This window comes from Cuculus canorus, chromosome 14 (assembly GCF_017976375.1).
Source record: "Cuculus canorus isolate bCucCan1 chromosome 14, bCucCan1.pri, whole genome shotgun sequence".
Classification (NCBI taxonomy): domain Eukaryota; kingdom Metazoa; phylum Chordata; class Aves; order Cuculiformes; family Cuculidae; genus Cuculus; species Cuculus canorus.
Window position 1 is genome coordinate 14,775,161 of NC_071414.1, and position 15,173 is coordinate 14,790,333.

The 15,173-nt window shown below is 53.4% G+C and overlaps 1 protein-coding gene across 2 annotated transcripts in view; it reads left to right on the plus strand.

The window, feature by feature from the left end:
* PDGFRB (platelet derived growth factor receptor beta) overlaps positions 1-15,173 on the plus strand; it is a 31,768-nt gene that overhangs the window by 7,730 nt on the left and 8,865 nt on the right. The window contains exons 1-17 of one of the 2 annotated variants that reach the window (XM_054079513.1): positions 4,605-4,725; positions 5,780-5,857; positions 7,328-7,624; positions 8,072-8,341; positions 8,623-8,750; positions 9,090-9,264; positions 9,850-10,042; positions 10,255-10,370; positions 10,894-11,020; positions 11,167-11,378; positions 12,124-12,218; positions 12,511-12,643; positions 12,728-12,832; positions 12,942-13,052; positions 13,443-13,596; positions 14,404-14,570; positions 14,701-14,819. In XM_054079513.1, the coding sequence (XP_053935488.1) occupies positions 5,797-5,857; positions 7,328-7,624; positions 8,072-8,341; positions 8,623-8,750; positions 9,090-9,264; positions 9,850-10,042; positions 10,255-10,370; positions 10,894-11,020; positions 11,167-11,378; positions 12,124-12,218; positions 12,511-12,643; positions 12,728-12,832; positions 12,942-13,052; positions 13,443-13,596; positions 14,404-14,570; positions 14,701-14,819 (2,463 nt within the window). In that variant the 5' untranslated portion in view covers positions 4,605-4,725; positions 5,780-5,796. Of the gene's footprint in view, positions 1-4,604; positions 4,726-5,779; positions 5,858-7,327; positions 7,625-8,071; positions 8,342-8,622; positions 8,751-9,089; positions 9,265-9,849; positions 10,043-10,254; positions 10,371-10,893; positions 11,021-11,166; positions 11,379-12,123; positions 12,219-12,510; positions 12,644-12,727; positions 12,833-12,941; positions 13,053-13,442; positions 13,597-14,403; positions 14,571-14,700; positions 14,820-15,173 lie in introns of those variants that run through there. The other variant, XM_054079512.1, reaches the window with a different exon arrangement.

Genomic DNA, 15,173 nt, shown 5'->3' on the forward strand with positions numbered 1-15,173 from the left:
CAGCATCCCTTGGTCTCACCAGTGCCTGGGGAAATCCTCAGGACCCCCTTGGTGCTGCAGGCAGCAGGGCAAGGAAGGTTTCGTCCCCAGGCATTCATCCCTTGGACAGGGATGGCCTGTGGGACCCTAGGGACTCCCCAGCCCCTCTGCTCCTCAGCCTGGTTTCAGATTTCCTACCTCTGTGTTTTATCAGCAGCTGTTTATGGGCCTTGGGAGGACAGGCTCGGCATGTGTGTGCCCTGCCTAATTCTAGCCATGTGCTGGGAAAAAGAAAAAGGGTTCTGTGATGATAATCTGGCCTGTGAGTAAACGCGGTGTCATGGGAGCTGAGGGACCCCAGAGGAGAGATGTTGCAACTCCGGATGGTTCCAGCCAAGGAAAAAAAAAAAACATGCTCAGTTTTATTTAGATTAAAGGGTGGGAAAGAAGCAGTCGCAGAGGCTAGGGGGAGGGTGGCAGAGGAAAACAGGACAAGCCAAGGAGTTTTGCTGCTGAACAAGCAGGGCTTGAGTTTCAGGAATCGCCAACCTTTGTTTGGGGAGGTCCTTGCCTTCAAAAGCAGGGGACAGTTCCACCCCAACCAGGAGAAGCCCTCACTCCCTGGCCAAGAGGGGCATTGAACATGGGATGCATATCGGGCTTCTTTTATTGCATACGGGCACTCATGATCTCACTTAATGACTCAGATACGCTCAGACAAAGAAGAAATAAAGTGTATTTTACTTCCCGCTAATCTGCACCAGATGTCCCTCGCCTGCTTGGCAGGACAGTGGGGCCGGCAAGCATTGTGGGAGTGCCTGGAAGCACAGCCCGGCAAGAAAAGGGGCTAGAAATAGAAAGCCAAAGGAAGAGAAAGGACAGGCAGCTATGTGAGAGGCCTGGCTTCACTCCTCTGCTCCTTCCTCTGCCATGGTTGTGCTGACGCCAGCCAAGATGCCTTCAGAGCCTGCACTTCTGGCCAGCACCTCTGCCCAGCATCACCAGAGCAGGGAGGCTTGGGCGAGGGGGGAGCAGCTTGGGGGCAACCCAGGGCAATAGGTGCATGAGTTGCCCCTGGAAATGCCAATGGGATTTGCTGAAAAGGGGCTGTGCACCCCCATTTCCAGCAGACAGCACATCTGCTTGCTGGTAATTGATGATCTGTAGGTGACTACCAGGGCAACGGCAGCTGCTCTCCCTCTCCCTGGCTGTTGAGCCATCCTCTTCCCAGTGCAGCTTCACAGGATGGTTCCCAGCTCCCACAGCTTTCAGGGTGCTTTTAAGACCCCCATAACGGTTATTCACAGGTCATTAATGGTTGTGGAGGAGAGGTGAGAAGTACACTCAGGGTCAGGAAGGTCTCCTAGGTGTGGATGCCTATCCATGTAGCTCTCTCATGGTTTAAGACGTTTGCCGGGCTCGAAATGGCCCTGCTCCACATGATCTGTGCTTGGTGATGGGCAGTGCCATGCGATGCTCGTGCTAGCAGTGGCCTCCATGCGTGCTGAGATGTTTTAGATCCTCTAGCTGAAGAGCACTGCACCATGCAGATGCTGAGAGCACGTAGGGAGAGAAGAGAGCTCGGAGGTGTGGTAGAGCACGCCAAGCAAAGTCAAAGGAAATTCTTTCCTCATTACCCAAGAATAGTCAAGACTGAGTCCACACAACATATTTTGGGCACTAGCAAGAGCATCTTTGGCTTGCTGACATCCTTAAACAAGAGATAGGTCTGGAGTCTGGGAACAGTAATAAATCAATAAGATTCTTGAGCTCTTAGCAAGACACTGTGAGGTGAGAGGAGTGGCAGAGATAGATTAAGAAATGGTCCTCCCTAAATAAATGTGGGCCTATCCTTAGAAAAGGCTGGATACAGCTCTCCCTCGTATCCAAAACCCTGGGCATAGCCCTGGTCCTGCTGCAGCTCATCAGCCACAGAGGCATCAGCCCCCGGCCACTGCTCGTGGCAGCAAGCAAGGGAGTAGGAAAGGAGGCAGAGGAGAAAGCTCAGCTGTCGTCAGATTTGGGATGCAGGAGAAACGGGAGCAGGCTGCTCTGGAAAAGCTGTGGAATCATGAGGTGGGGAATCATGAGACTTGAATCCTGGTCCTGGCACAGCCATGGTCTTTCTGTGTGGCCTTGTCCAGGGCATCTGATTTCTTTGCTCTGGCCCTCTCAGCTATGTCCTGTCTGGAAGCGCACAGCTCTGCGGGCTGTCAGATATTAGGGTGTGCTCTGCACAGCACCGCTGCTGCTTAGGGACCCCGGTGGGCCCTTGGAGGTCCCATTGTCCCATGCGACATGCTGCAAAAGCATGAGGCTCAAACAGGGATGCTGAAACAGACTTTCAGCGGGCGCTCTGCCAGCCCCTACGGTGTCTGGCTATGGGACGCTTTCCTTTCAGCAGTGGGCTGGGAAACCGGACAGCCCCGCAGCTGGGGCACTCAACAGCCCTGGAGCTGGGACAGCTCTCCTTGTCTCGCCTGCAAATGCTCCACACCACTCTTGGCATCCGGAGGAGGAGCAGCCGCTGGGAGCATTCCTGCGGCCGCGCGTGCAGCGCACTGGCCAAGCTGATGTGATTACAGGGAAGAGATAAGGATAGACAATGTGGCTGTGTCAGTGGACAGGGACAGTCGCTTGTGTCTGTCTTGTTTGGACTCAAAACCCTTCCAGACACTCTCGATCCCTCAGTGCCCAGCTGCCAGCCGTGCTGAGCAGCAGGGCAGAGGCGAGCAGAGATGCAAAGTGCAGGCTGGCAGGGAGCCGTCCTCCCCTGCTGTGCTCAGCAGAGCTCCTGCATGACTCCAGGGACCCCAGCCCTCCCCCCAGGAAGATGCAGCCACCCCACAGGCATGTGGGGCTGAACACGGGGCTGAGCATCGCCCAGCCAGCCTGGCCTCCCAGTCGGCCAGCTGACCTCCCAGCTTTTCTCCCAGCCAAATTCCTATTTTAGAATAATAAACAGTGCAGCTCCAGAGAAAATCTCGCTGCCCCTGCAAGCCAGGGACAGTTTGCCCTTGCGCCACAGAGCTGGAGAGAGACAGAGGGAAGGGCTGTACCCCCACTGGTGGGGAGGAGAGGATGGTGAAATGTATGAAGCAAGGTTGGAGAGCTAGGACTTCATTTCAGAAGCCGCAAGGTGTGAGGCTGCTGCAGAGCTGCAGGGCTGAGTGAAAGGCTCTGAAGATGGCACTGCAGAAGGACTTCCGTGGCCTCCAGGCATGTGCCACGATGGGTGGAGGCCAGTGGTGTCATGCTCAGGTCTTGGACCTTGGGAAGGATGTAGGAGCCTGAGGGGTCCAAGGCACCCTGCTAATCCATAGGGCTGGAAGGAGACAATCCAAGGGAGCTGAGCATTGTGAGGTGTCTGTGTTTGACTCCCTGGGTGGAATAACACCCGCATGCCTGCTTTTGGATCACTGAGTGGGGCTGCACCTACCTCAGCTCCTCCTTGTCTGGCACTCAAGGAGTGCATCTTATTGCTCTGGCTGAGAACAAAAGCTGAGATTGAGGATGGAAACAACAAGCCTCTCAAGCCTGGCAGTGAGCTGAGTGCATTTGCATCCCTTGTGAAATGCCTGTGTGTCCCCAAATGTACAAGCCCACATGTTGCTGTGACAAGGACCGAAGGATTTGTCCTGCTAGGCAGGCTCGCGTGTATCCTGCAGGACTGGGAGAGCTCAGCATCTCCAAGGATGCCTCCCGCCCTGGCCAGAGCAGAAAAACAAGGGAGACATCACCACTCCGTAAGATGTTGCCACCCTCACACTCTGCTTGGGAAGCATCTCCAAGAGAAATGCCTTTCTGCAAAAGCAGCAGCTTTATTAAAGCCAGCTGTAAACACAGTGGAGGTGGCCAGAGACAGCAGGCGGAGGCTGCAGGGCTCTTGCTGCTCACTGAAGCAACACCCGTGCTAGCCCAGCACCAACATGCAGCCGCATCTGGCTCTGGCAGAGCAGTCATTTTCCCTTCTGATCCTGCAGTGATCACTGGTGGAGTGAGAAACTTGTTTGTGTGGGCAAAGGAAGTCAAGATCTCACCACGACTAAGCAACAGCCGTGAAGCTAGACTTTCAGCTAAAAGCTGGGCATCACTTTGGGAAGACCTCAGCTGCTGACAGGCACATGAGGGGCTGGGGGAAACTGCCTGGCTTGTGCATGCAGGGAAGGGTGAAAGGAGAGGATCTCAGTTTTCCTTACAACCTTGGACATTGAATAATGGATGAATCACACACCTCTGTGAAGGAGAATTGGGAAACAAAGTGAATTGTTCTCATAGCTGTGCCTTGAGGGGCAGTGAGATTAGGTTGTCCATCCTCCTCATCTCTCCTACAGGCTGGTGCTTTCTGAGAGTAGATGCAGCAAGGTTACATTCATTTACAGCCTGAATTTCACCTCAGCCCTTTCATCCTGCCCACCCCCAGCTCTTCCCTGTAACTGCTCTCATCCCCTTTGGCAAATGAATAAGAGAGACGGAGTCGCGGAGGGGTTTTCTGGAGAGGAGAGAGGGAAGCTGCTGAATAAGCTGGGGACCTGGAAGAATTTGCTGGTAGATCAGACTTTTGTTGAGCCAAAGCAAGAGAATAATAAAAACATCTGACAAGCGCACGTCATTTAAAAACCATTTCCTCCTTAACATCAAGCAGACCAAGAGGCCACTCCAGGGCCAAGAGGCAGCAGAGCTGCTCAGGGAGAATGCATGCCTGGGGTCAGCAAGTCTAAGTTGCTGCTAGTCATCCTCGTGCTGGTAAGCAGCTCTTCTTCTCCTCAGGTTCCACCTTGGGAGTAGGTTCAAAGCACTTCTTGCACAGGGAGAGGGGAGGAGGAGGATCAGCAGCAGGGCAGGAGCTCAATGCTGGGTTGCACCGTGGCTGAGCCGTGTTCAGCTCCGAGCAGGAACATCCCCAAGTTCTGGAGTATTGAGCTCATTCCCCCTGACCCCCAGTTTAGTCCAAGCATAGAGGAAACCCTTCCCCTTACTCTTCCCATTGTTAGATTCTTTGTTTTGTTTTTTTTTTCAGAAATACTCATCCCTCTTTTATCTCTGTAGGCACGATGGGGGGGTGGGGTGGGGAGTGTTGGGTTTATCTGTCACCCCACTGCATGGGGGACAGACCCCACTGCTCTTAGGGAGCTCTGGCTTTGTCTCTTCTGCGCTCCCGGTTTGCACCAGGGAGGGCCATAAAAGCTCTGTGGACAAGATTTCTTAAGAAATGTGGATACAAGGGATTTTAACTAAAAAAGCCTTCTTAAATAGTCCCTCAAAACATGTATTTTTAAAAGCTAAATACAAGAAATTCAAGGGTTTTTTGTGGAGTTTCTTTGTGTTTGTTTTATTTCATTGGAAGGAGCAGAAAATGGGGGGTGGTGGGGGTTGGCGGGGGATCTGTTTTCTAGCAAGTTTGTCTCACTGGGACCGAGGGATGCAAAAACTAAGGAGAAAAAAGGCAAGCGGGAGAGCAGAGGGAGGGAGCAAGGCAGGGCTCTGCAGCCGGGGGAGTGGCATTTGGAGCAGAGATGAGCAAGAGTTGACACAACTGCTGGAGCCTCCAGCAAAATCCCTATTTACCAGCGGGTGGTGCCTTAGAAACGGCTCCCCCCTCCTGCAGATGCAGAGTGAGGGCGAACCAAGTGCCCTGCCAGGAGAGAAAGGCTGAAGACTAGAAAGAAATGGGTGGTTTCTAAGGTGGAGAAGGGAGCCCCAGGCTCAGGTGAGGGCTTGGGGACCCCCCTGCCCCACGCGGCTGAGAGACCCCACCTTTGCTGGCAGTGCTGCTCTCATCCCGCTTTGCTCTTGGCAGGGTTTGGCCACCAAGCCATGGAGCCCACCACGCTGTGCTCCTCTATGAAGACATCCCTCTGGCTCCTCATCCTTACAGGTGAGTGCTGTGGATGGGGAGGTGTGTGCAGGATTGGGCCCTGCAGGAGGATGATGCTCTGGGATACTCACCCCAGGGCAAGGGAGAAGAAAAGAGCAATGCCATGGGGAGGTACCACTGTACTCCAGGAACTTCTGTCCCTCCCAGTGCCACGATGGGTTCATGGGCTCACGCCAACCCAGTCATGTGGTGGGGTGGGTGTTAAGTCCTCACCTGTTGCATGTTGATGCGCAGCTGGGTGGGAGGAGGAGACTTTTGCAGAGGGAGCACTGCCAGGTGCGCTCAGTCCTGAGCACACCCCCACATTAGATGGACATTATGGAGATCTCCACATCAGGAAGGATTCAGTCAGATCCCTTATATACAAGAACACCCCACGGCAAGGCAGCAGGGCAGCTGGCTGCATCTGGGCAATTCACAGCACTGCTGTGAGCCCCTGGGGGCTGTCCCAGCTGCCCTGCCCACCCATGGGGACACCAGGGGTGAGTACATGTCCCAGCCCCACTGGGATGTCTGGGCAAAGCGAAGCAAGAAAGCTGGGAGAGACACAGGGAGCCATTCAGGAAGACCTTGCCTGCTCTATTGCTTCCAAAGGATTTCCTGTAAGGTTTTGCTTTCATTCTTCTTTCACTTTCTCGTAAAATGATGTTGATGATGTTGTTTCAGCCTAGTCTGTGTCCTGCCTGACACTGCCCCTGTGGAGAGGCAGCCAGTAGAGCAGGGAATTGCCTAGACTCCTCCTCTCCTCCTTGACCGCCAAGTGCATGGCATTTCCAAGCCTTTGAAGGTGCATTTGAGACCCACCTCTCTTTACAGAGACAGGCTCATTTGGGGTCAGCAGTACTATACCTACTGTCAGCTCCCCAGGCCATCTAGACCAGCTCACAGGACACATAAAAGCCAAGAATGTGGGCAAACACATGGAGAAGACCCAGGTCACCCCCATTTCCAGCTCTGTCCTCCCCCAGGATACACCTTGGGCTGGTGCAACAGCATCACTGCCTCCCAGCACAGCTCTGCTCAACCCCTCAGTTTCAATGGCTGCCCCAAATCCCCCCCGAACCAGCCTTCTGCTCCTCACCACCCGATGACACTAGGCAGAACTGGGTGGCACTAGGGGTGCAGTGAACTTGCAGAAAGGTTAGATGGGGACACACATAGTTAAAGCATAAAACGGGAGGTTCTTCACCCAGTGTTGCCACAAAAAACATGGGCATTTCCTCTCCAGTAAGGGTTTCAGGAGGTACGGGGAATGGTGACCCACCAAGATCTAGGTTGACAGGACATTGCAGAGGAGAGCATGTGGTTGTCAGTGGTGGCTATGCCAAGGAGGACAAATCCAGGAAGGTTCTTTTTCAGTGTAAAGGCTGACACGGCAAACCAAATAAACTGGCATGAGGTTGTGCTCCAGCATGTTTCTCCTTGGATTTCAGAGGAGACCAATTTGATCTCATCTCCTTCCTTTCCCAGGTCTGCTGGAGGTAACGTCTGGGGGCAGTGGGCTGCACATCGAACCCAGAGATGCTGAGCTTGTCCTCAGTCTCCACAGCACCTTCTCCCTCCTGTGCTACGGGGATGGCGCACTGGTCTGGGAACGGGATGGTCAGCCCCTTGCTGCCTCTCTGGAGCTCAGGGATGGTGTCTTTGTCAGCAATCTCACCCTCAGGAACGTGACAGGCCGTCACACTGGGGAGTACACGTGCACCTACAGCTTTGACCAGGCTCCTGAGCCAGCGGAGAGGAAAGCACTGTACATATACGTTCCAGGTAAGGGGCAACACGTCCTTGTCCATCTGCATTTCCGCAGGGTTTAGCAACCAGGAGAATGAGAGCTTTGAATTATCATTCTATCCCCAAGCACCTGGCCTCCCAAAATACTTACTCCCGTTGCAGGAGAGCCCTCATAGCAGGTCATCTGGTGGTGGCATGTCTCTGGTATGCCAGGGCATGGTAGAGGCCCATGTGGGATGTGTTAGCACAAGATGGGGGGTGGGAATAGTACTAAGTGGCAGCATCTGTGTCTCTCTTATCCTCCCAAGAGAGGTTTGCCAAGCCCATGACATGGCAGCTCTGGTTTACTATGGGGATTAAAGGAAGAAGGATCCCTCACTCTGGAGTCAGAGCCCTGTGCTGGAGCAGTCCTGTAGGAGCACAGCACAGCCTTGGTTCAGCTTCAAGCAGCTTTCTGTAACCAGTGTTTCCTCTCTCCCACAGATCCCTCCCTAGTCTTCCTCCCCACAATCACCTCCGAAGAGCTCTTCATCTTCATCACGGGCTATACAGAGGCTGTCATCCCATGCCGTGTGACCAACCCACAGATGCAGGTGACCCTCTATGAGAAAAAGGTGGAGAACCCCATTCCAGCTGCTTATGACCCACAACAAGGATTCAAAGGCTTCTTTGAGGATAAGACCTATTTCTGCCGGGCAATTGTGGATGACCAGGAGGTGGATTCAGACACCTTCTATGTCTATAGGATCCAAGGTGAGTTGCCATTGTCTCAGCATACCTGTGCACGTGCTGTAGCTGTTCTTTCCACCCAATGGCAGGGGACAGCAAAGATCTCCCCCTGTCTCCTTAGCGATGCCCCTGATCAATCTGGAGCCTGGATTTAGTTCTGCCTCCAATAGGAAATGGGTTCTGCCAAAGTGTCAGCTCCATCCCTCAGGGAAGAGACTTTCTGGTTTATCACCCAGCATAAATGAACTAGGTGCACATTCATCCCTTCCTTCATCATTCATTCCTTTCTTTCACCTCTCCCACAGTCTCATCTGTGAACGTCTCCATCAGCGCAGTGCAGACCGTAGTGCGTCAGGGAGAAAATGTTACCCTGATGTGCACCGTGAGCGGCAATGAGCTTGTCAACTTCAACTGGGATTATCCTCGCAAGCAAGTGAGTGCTCCAGCTCCACAGGCTTGGGGCAGCAGCTCTAGCCTTCGCTTAGATGTCCCATGGCAATCACTCATCAATACCCTAGGTGAAGCTTCATAGGAAGCTTCAACCTATGACAGAAGATCTGTGATGCTGCTGCCACATGGCAAGGCTTGATGGGGAGATCCTTGGATTACGGCTGTCTCAGTGGCCTCTGATCTGCGCATCTTCCCTGTCCCTGTGGTAGCCAGATCAGGGTCCTCTACCTCCTCCTCCCACTCTGTGTGCCTGCCTTTGTAGCTCCAATGGCAGAACACGCTATTGACTTCTCAGACCGTATCTCCTGTCTCCGTTGTGCAGGCAGGGAAGGCTGTGGAGCCAGTGACCGACTTCCTGCCTGGATCCACCCATGAGATCCGCTCCATCCTCATCATTCAGAATGCGGAGCTGGAAGACAGTGGGACCTATGTCTGCAACGTCTCTGAAGGCTACCATGAGAAAACAGACAGAAAAGACATCACAGTCCATGTGATAGGTACGTTGCTGCCCACACGCCCAAAGCCAGCAAACTCTGTGGGCGTCCAGCCAGGATGCTCCAAAGCAGCACCCTCTTCTCTCTGCCCCGGCTTCAGCTCTCTCCCTTCCTCACCTCTGCTCTAAGTGACCATGGCAGAAACCCAACCCTCACCCCATGTCACCCCTGCCCATTTCTTGGCTTCAAAACATCCCGAATCTCCCACTGTGGCTCTTGTGACCCTTTAAAACACTTGAGTTTATGGGTAAGAGCTCTTTTGCACTGTGCAGTGCCAAGGTGACGTGAGGTCCTATTGTGACCTTCCCTCTGCGTCTGTCCTTTCTTCACACAATTTAAGGGAGCCTGCCTCATCTCCACAAGATAAAAGCTTTTTTCACACATGCTGCCTGCCCATGAGCTCCACCACTTCCATGTGGCTCTGCATCCACCATCCCCTTCGACACAAGCCTGAAGCCTTGAGGGATGGTTCTGCCCCACCACTTCTGGGTGTTCAGAGTGTTTTGTTCCAGATCCATGTTTGTCCAAAGGGCTGGAGATGGGGTTGTTTCTCTCTCTGAATCCCCTATCCCTCCTGCCCTGTCTCAGAGCGTGGCTTTGTGCGCTTCCACACCGACCTGCCCAGCACGGTGTACGCTGAGGTCCACAAGAGCCACACCATCCAGGTGGAGATGGAGGCCTACCCGCAACCCAGCATCGTGTGGCTGAAAAACAACAAGACTTTGACCATGGAGAGCAGCAGTGAGTTCACCATCACCAACAGGAATCTGTCAGAAACCAGGTAAGGGCCCATAGTTCCATATCGGGATGCAGGGAGGGGATAATTCACAAAGAAACTTCCAAATTGCTGCTTGGGCATGGTTGGTGGTTGAATCCCTTCTCTTGAGTGGGTTTCACACATGCCAGAGATGGGTAGGAACTGGTTGCCTCTGAGCATTGTCAGTCCCCAAGTACCTTCCCATACCCATCACTCTGGGACTGTGTCTCCTCCAGGTATCAGACAGCTCTGGTGCTGGTGCGGGTTAAGCAAGAAGAAGGAGGTTTTTACACCATCCGGGCTTCCAATGAGGATGATGAGCAGGAGCTGTCCTTCCATCTGCAGATAAATGGTAAGGATAGGGACACAGCTGTGGGGCTGAGGAGTGTGAGGGCAGTCTCAGGGGGTGGCTCCATCTTTTGCTTCAGGATCCTCAAGCTGAAGACCTTACTCCTCTGACTACAGCTCCGGAATGGTTTTAGATAAAGGAAGAGCATTCAAGCAAGAAACATGTTCATTTGAAATATCTCACAGTTGGTTTCAGAGCAAGGGGTACAGGGAGGCAGTGCAGACACCAGCAGCTTAGTCTTTATGCCCTGGCCCAAGGTAGCAGTTGCAGCTCTGATGTCCAGGACTTTGCCCTATGCTGTCCTGTGCTCTCCAAGCAAGCCAGATGGGGGCAGGCCCCCTCCATAACCCCCTCAGACCTTTCTGGTTTCACTGTTAACTTTCAAAAATAAAACACGATTGATGTGATGAGTCCTCCCTCACTGTCTCCTCACCTCCAGGCCATGTTAGGAGTACAGTAGAATCACGTTCCCCTTGCATCCTGCAGTCAGAAAGGATTAATTCCCATAACGGTTTCTTGGTTTCAGTGCCAGCCAAAGTGGTGGATCTCAAGGAGAACAGCAGTGCCAGCAGTGGGGAGCAGACCGTGACGTGCTCTGCTGAAGGCATGCCCCAACCTGAGATCAGCTGGTCTACTTGCAGCAACATCAAATGGTAAGTTGAGTGATGGAGCCCTTGGGAATGGCTCTTTAGTAGAATAATAGACTATTATTTTATTCTATTGTGCTGGCCCACACACCCATGGTGGTGGTGTGTGGTCCCAACTGCCTCTCAGGTGCCTTTACCCTCCCCCGGATCAGGTGCAGCACCAAAGGGCAGCCCACCCGGCTGCTGGGGAATGAGTCCGCAGAGATCGGTCTGCAAACCAATGCCACGTACCACGCTGAGCTGCAGGTGTACCGTGTGAACAGCACCCTGCAGCTGCACAGGGTGGATGAGCCCCTGCTCCTGAGATGCACTGTGCAAAACTTTCTGGGCACCAGCTCCCAGGACATCACTTTGGTCCCACACGGTGAGCAGTGAGGGAAATATTTGAGCCTGTGGTGGGAGGATAAGCTTTTCTCCATGTGTCTGCAGCCTGGAGGTGCTGGAAGCCAGGACTGTCCTCTGATGACTGCAGTCTTTGGAGGCAGAAAAACTGTATTTCTGCCCAAAATGAAGCCTCCTTTGGGTTAAGCAGGAAAGGCTGCTCTAAGAAGACTATGAAGCCCTTATGTCCACTGCCCACAAACTTGCCCCTTCCACAACTGTGAGGGTCATCCCTCCTGGGAGGCAAGATGAGAGTGCCAGAGCAGGTCCCCAGTGTCTTGTTATTAGCCCGAGGGTCACTAGATGGTGCCACGGGCTCAAACATCTGTGCCCTGAACATCCCAAATGTGAGGAAGGATGGTGTAAGCCCAGGCCTGGGGCTGCCAGCTCTCCCCCAAACAAACCAGCCCTGGAGCTCCCTACACCCTCCCAGAGCACCAAGCCTTTCAACAGGCTATAACGACCCATCAGCCTGTTATCCCTGGGGTGCTGTGCCTGCAAGTGATGGGCAGATCTGCCCAGGAGGAAAGGATAGAGACTCTCTCCAGCCAGAGAGCTCTAGGTCATGTCTGGTGGGGAAAGCATGTAGTAGGATGGGGACAGTGGCCAGAGGAGGGAAGAGGAAAGGGTGCAAGGACCCTTCTGCGCTGCTGTCCCGTCCTTTCCCCGGGATACTCAGGCCATGCAGATGTGGAGGATTCTGACTTCTGTCCCTGTTATTGTTGTAGCCTTGCCGTTCAAGGTGGTCATCATCTCTGTCATCCTGGCCTTGCTGGTCCTCACCGTCATCTCCTTGATCATCCTGATCGTTCTGTGGCAGAAGGTAAAAGAGGAGAGTGTTCCCAGGCTGCCGCAGTGGTACGCCCGTGTTAGGGTGGCTGGGAAGAGCAAAGCCATGGGCTCCTGCTGGCATGGGCTTGACAACATCGCACCTTAGCCAGGGACCATGGGCTCCAATCAATCTCTGCATGCCTCTGGCATCTGTACGCTAGATAGGGAATGAGGCAATGGCTGCAGAGACCAAAGACTCTGACAAAGCTCCATCCACATGCCCCAGTGCCCTCTCTGACTCTCAGCCTCTCAGATTTCCCTTTTCCCTTTGCTCCTCTTTCCAGAAACCTCGTTATGAGATCCGCTGGAAGGTGATTGAGTCAGTCAGCTCTGATGGGCACGAGTACATCTATGTGGATCCCATGCAGCTCCCTTATGACTCCAGCTGGGAGGTGCCCAGGGACAAGCTGGTGTTAGGTAAAGGCTCTGCAGGTCACACTGATGGACTCGGCTCTCCTCAGGGTCCATCACCGACTTTGTCTCCTCACTGTTTCTTTGCAGGACGCACTCTTGGCTCTGGTGCCTTCGGACGTGTGGTGGAGGCAACAGCCCATGGCCTGAGCCATTCACATTCCACCATGAAGGTGGCAGTCAAAATGCTCAAGTGTGAGTTGCCCCCACACCCTCCCTTTTCCCCATCCAAAAGCCACAAGGACAAACATTATCCATGCACATCTCTTCTTGCACTGCCGTTGACACTGATTCTCCCCAACAGCCACTGCCCGGAGCAGTGAGAAGCAAGCCCTTATGTCTGAGCTGAAGATCATGAGCCACCTAGGACCCCACCTGAACATCGTCAACTTGCTGGGCGCCTGCACCAAAGGAGGTACTGAACCCTGGGCGCTTTGTCTCTTCTCCTTTCTGCCCTGGGCTGAGGAGAACTGTCCTCAGAGAGAGTAATTCCTGTTTTCCGGCTCAAAATGATTCAGCCTTCCCTAGGAAAACCTTGTGGAGCTCTGAAAACCTTTCTTTCCAACCTGAAACCGAGGAGGGCATCTGTCTGTTAACCCCCACCTCCCTCCGCAAACACAAATTTCAAATTCCAGAAATGCTCATTACCAGAAAGATGTCTTTTTCCCCTGGCTCTGCCTAGGCATCCTGCAATCTGGTAGTGGGGGCATCCTGCAATCTCGTAGTGGCCTGTGGGATGAAATTCACTGCCCAGGGGAGAGAGCGGGGCAGAGGCAGGATTGATGTGGGTGTTGTCTCGCATTAGGGCCCATCTATATTATCACCGAGTATTGCCGCTATGGGGACCTGGTGGACTACCTGCACCGCAACAAGCACACCTTCCTGCAGTCCTACGGAGAGAAGGCACGGCGAGAGGCAGAGTTGTACGGGAACACACCTAAGGAAGACCATGTGCAGAGGTACCTGGAAAGCAGCACTCTCCTCCTTCTTGGTGCCTACCCCATCCTGGCCCCATCAACGAGGAGGGCTGGCACTGTCATGAAAAGATACCCACACTTCCTCCAGACCAGTAAAACAAACACAGGACCAGTGCTATGAGACACAGCTGGCTGCTCTGCTACTTTGTGAGATCAATCCATGTGCCAACCAGCCACCTCCAAACCGCTTCTGGCAGACAGGGACTTAGCAGAGGCAATCTGTGTGTCCTGGAGGCTGAGTTTGCTAGCACACACTCTGGCTGCTCCATGCCAGCTGGGAATATTCGCTGGCATCAATAAATTTACTGCCATAGCCGTAGGTAAGCATTGAGTACAGAGACAAAGGGTTTACCGACACGTCTTTACCCTTGGGGACCTCAGGTCTGCATTTTCAGGGTAGGTCACTTGCTACAGTGCATAAGGCAGAAGTGCTAGAAGGAGTGCAGTTGCGCAAGAGGTTCTACAAGGAAAGGGAACTGGTCCTTCGTCCAGTTGCCAGCTGTAAGAGATGCAGGCACATCGGAGCAGAGAAACAGTCCCATGGGAAGTTAGAAAGCAGCATTTCCTCCTAGTATGCCAAAACAATAGTAAAATCGAGCAATGTTAGGACATCAGCACAGCTGCCCCCTGCTTTTTTCTGCTCGAAGGCAGCTGAGATCCTCTTAACCACTAAGCGCAGCCTCCCAAGCCTGTGAGGACATGCCTCACAGCTCTGGCCATGCAGCAGGTTTCCCTTGCCCAGCACCAGCACTCAAGATGCTACTTCAGCCTCTTTTCTTCCCTCCACAGTCACCTCTCCTTGTCTGTCGAGAGCGATGGGGGCTACATGGACATGAGCAAGGATGACTCCCTGGATTATGTGCCCATGTCTGACATGAAGGGTGAAGTCAAGTATGCTGACATTGAGTCCTCTAACTATGGCACCCCCTATGAGCTGGACAGCTATTCCCCATCAGGTAAGAGCTCAGCCACAGGAGAGGTGCTTTTACACTGGGAGCTCCCGGCTCTGTCCCATTGTCCCTCCACTGGCAGGCAGCCCATGAGGGTGCTGTGTAACACCAACATCCATCTCTGCTTGCCCTCCAGCTCCTGAAAGAACGGACCGGGTGACACTGATAAATGAGTCTCCACTCCTCAGCTACATGGACTTGGTGGGCTTCAGCTTCCAAGTGGCCAATGGGATGGAGTTCCTGGCTTCCAAAAACGTATGTATGCTGGCTGGTTAATGGTGCCTGTGGTGATGGAGGCCAACAATGCTCTGTCGTGTCTTGCAGTCAGCTTCTGCTCACTGTCCCTCTATCCATGCCAACCTCCTCAGGGGAGAAGTGGCCGTGCAATTGAAAGAGCAGCTTACCACCTCTCTTTGGAGACACAGCCCTGGGGATCAGCATGATTGTATTTGCACGTGATAGCTAACCCTGGCTTAGATCAAGCTTCAGACCTCAAATTCCTGGACTCTGAGCTCCTCCCAAGCCACGTGCAGCACAGCTGTGGGGTTGTATCATCCTTATTTGCTAGGATCACCAAATAATGACAGACTTCCTGTGCTAAAGCACAGG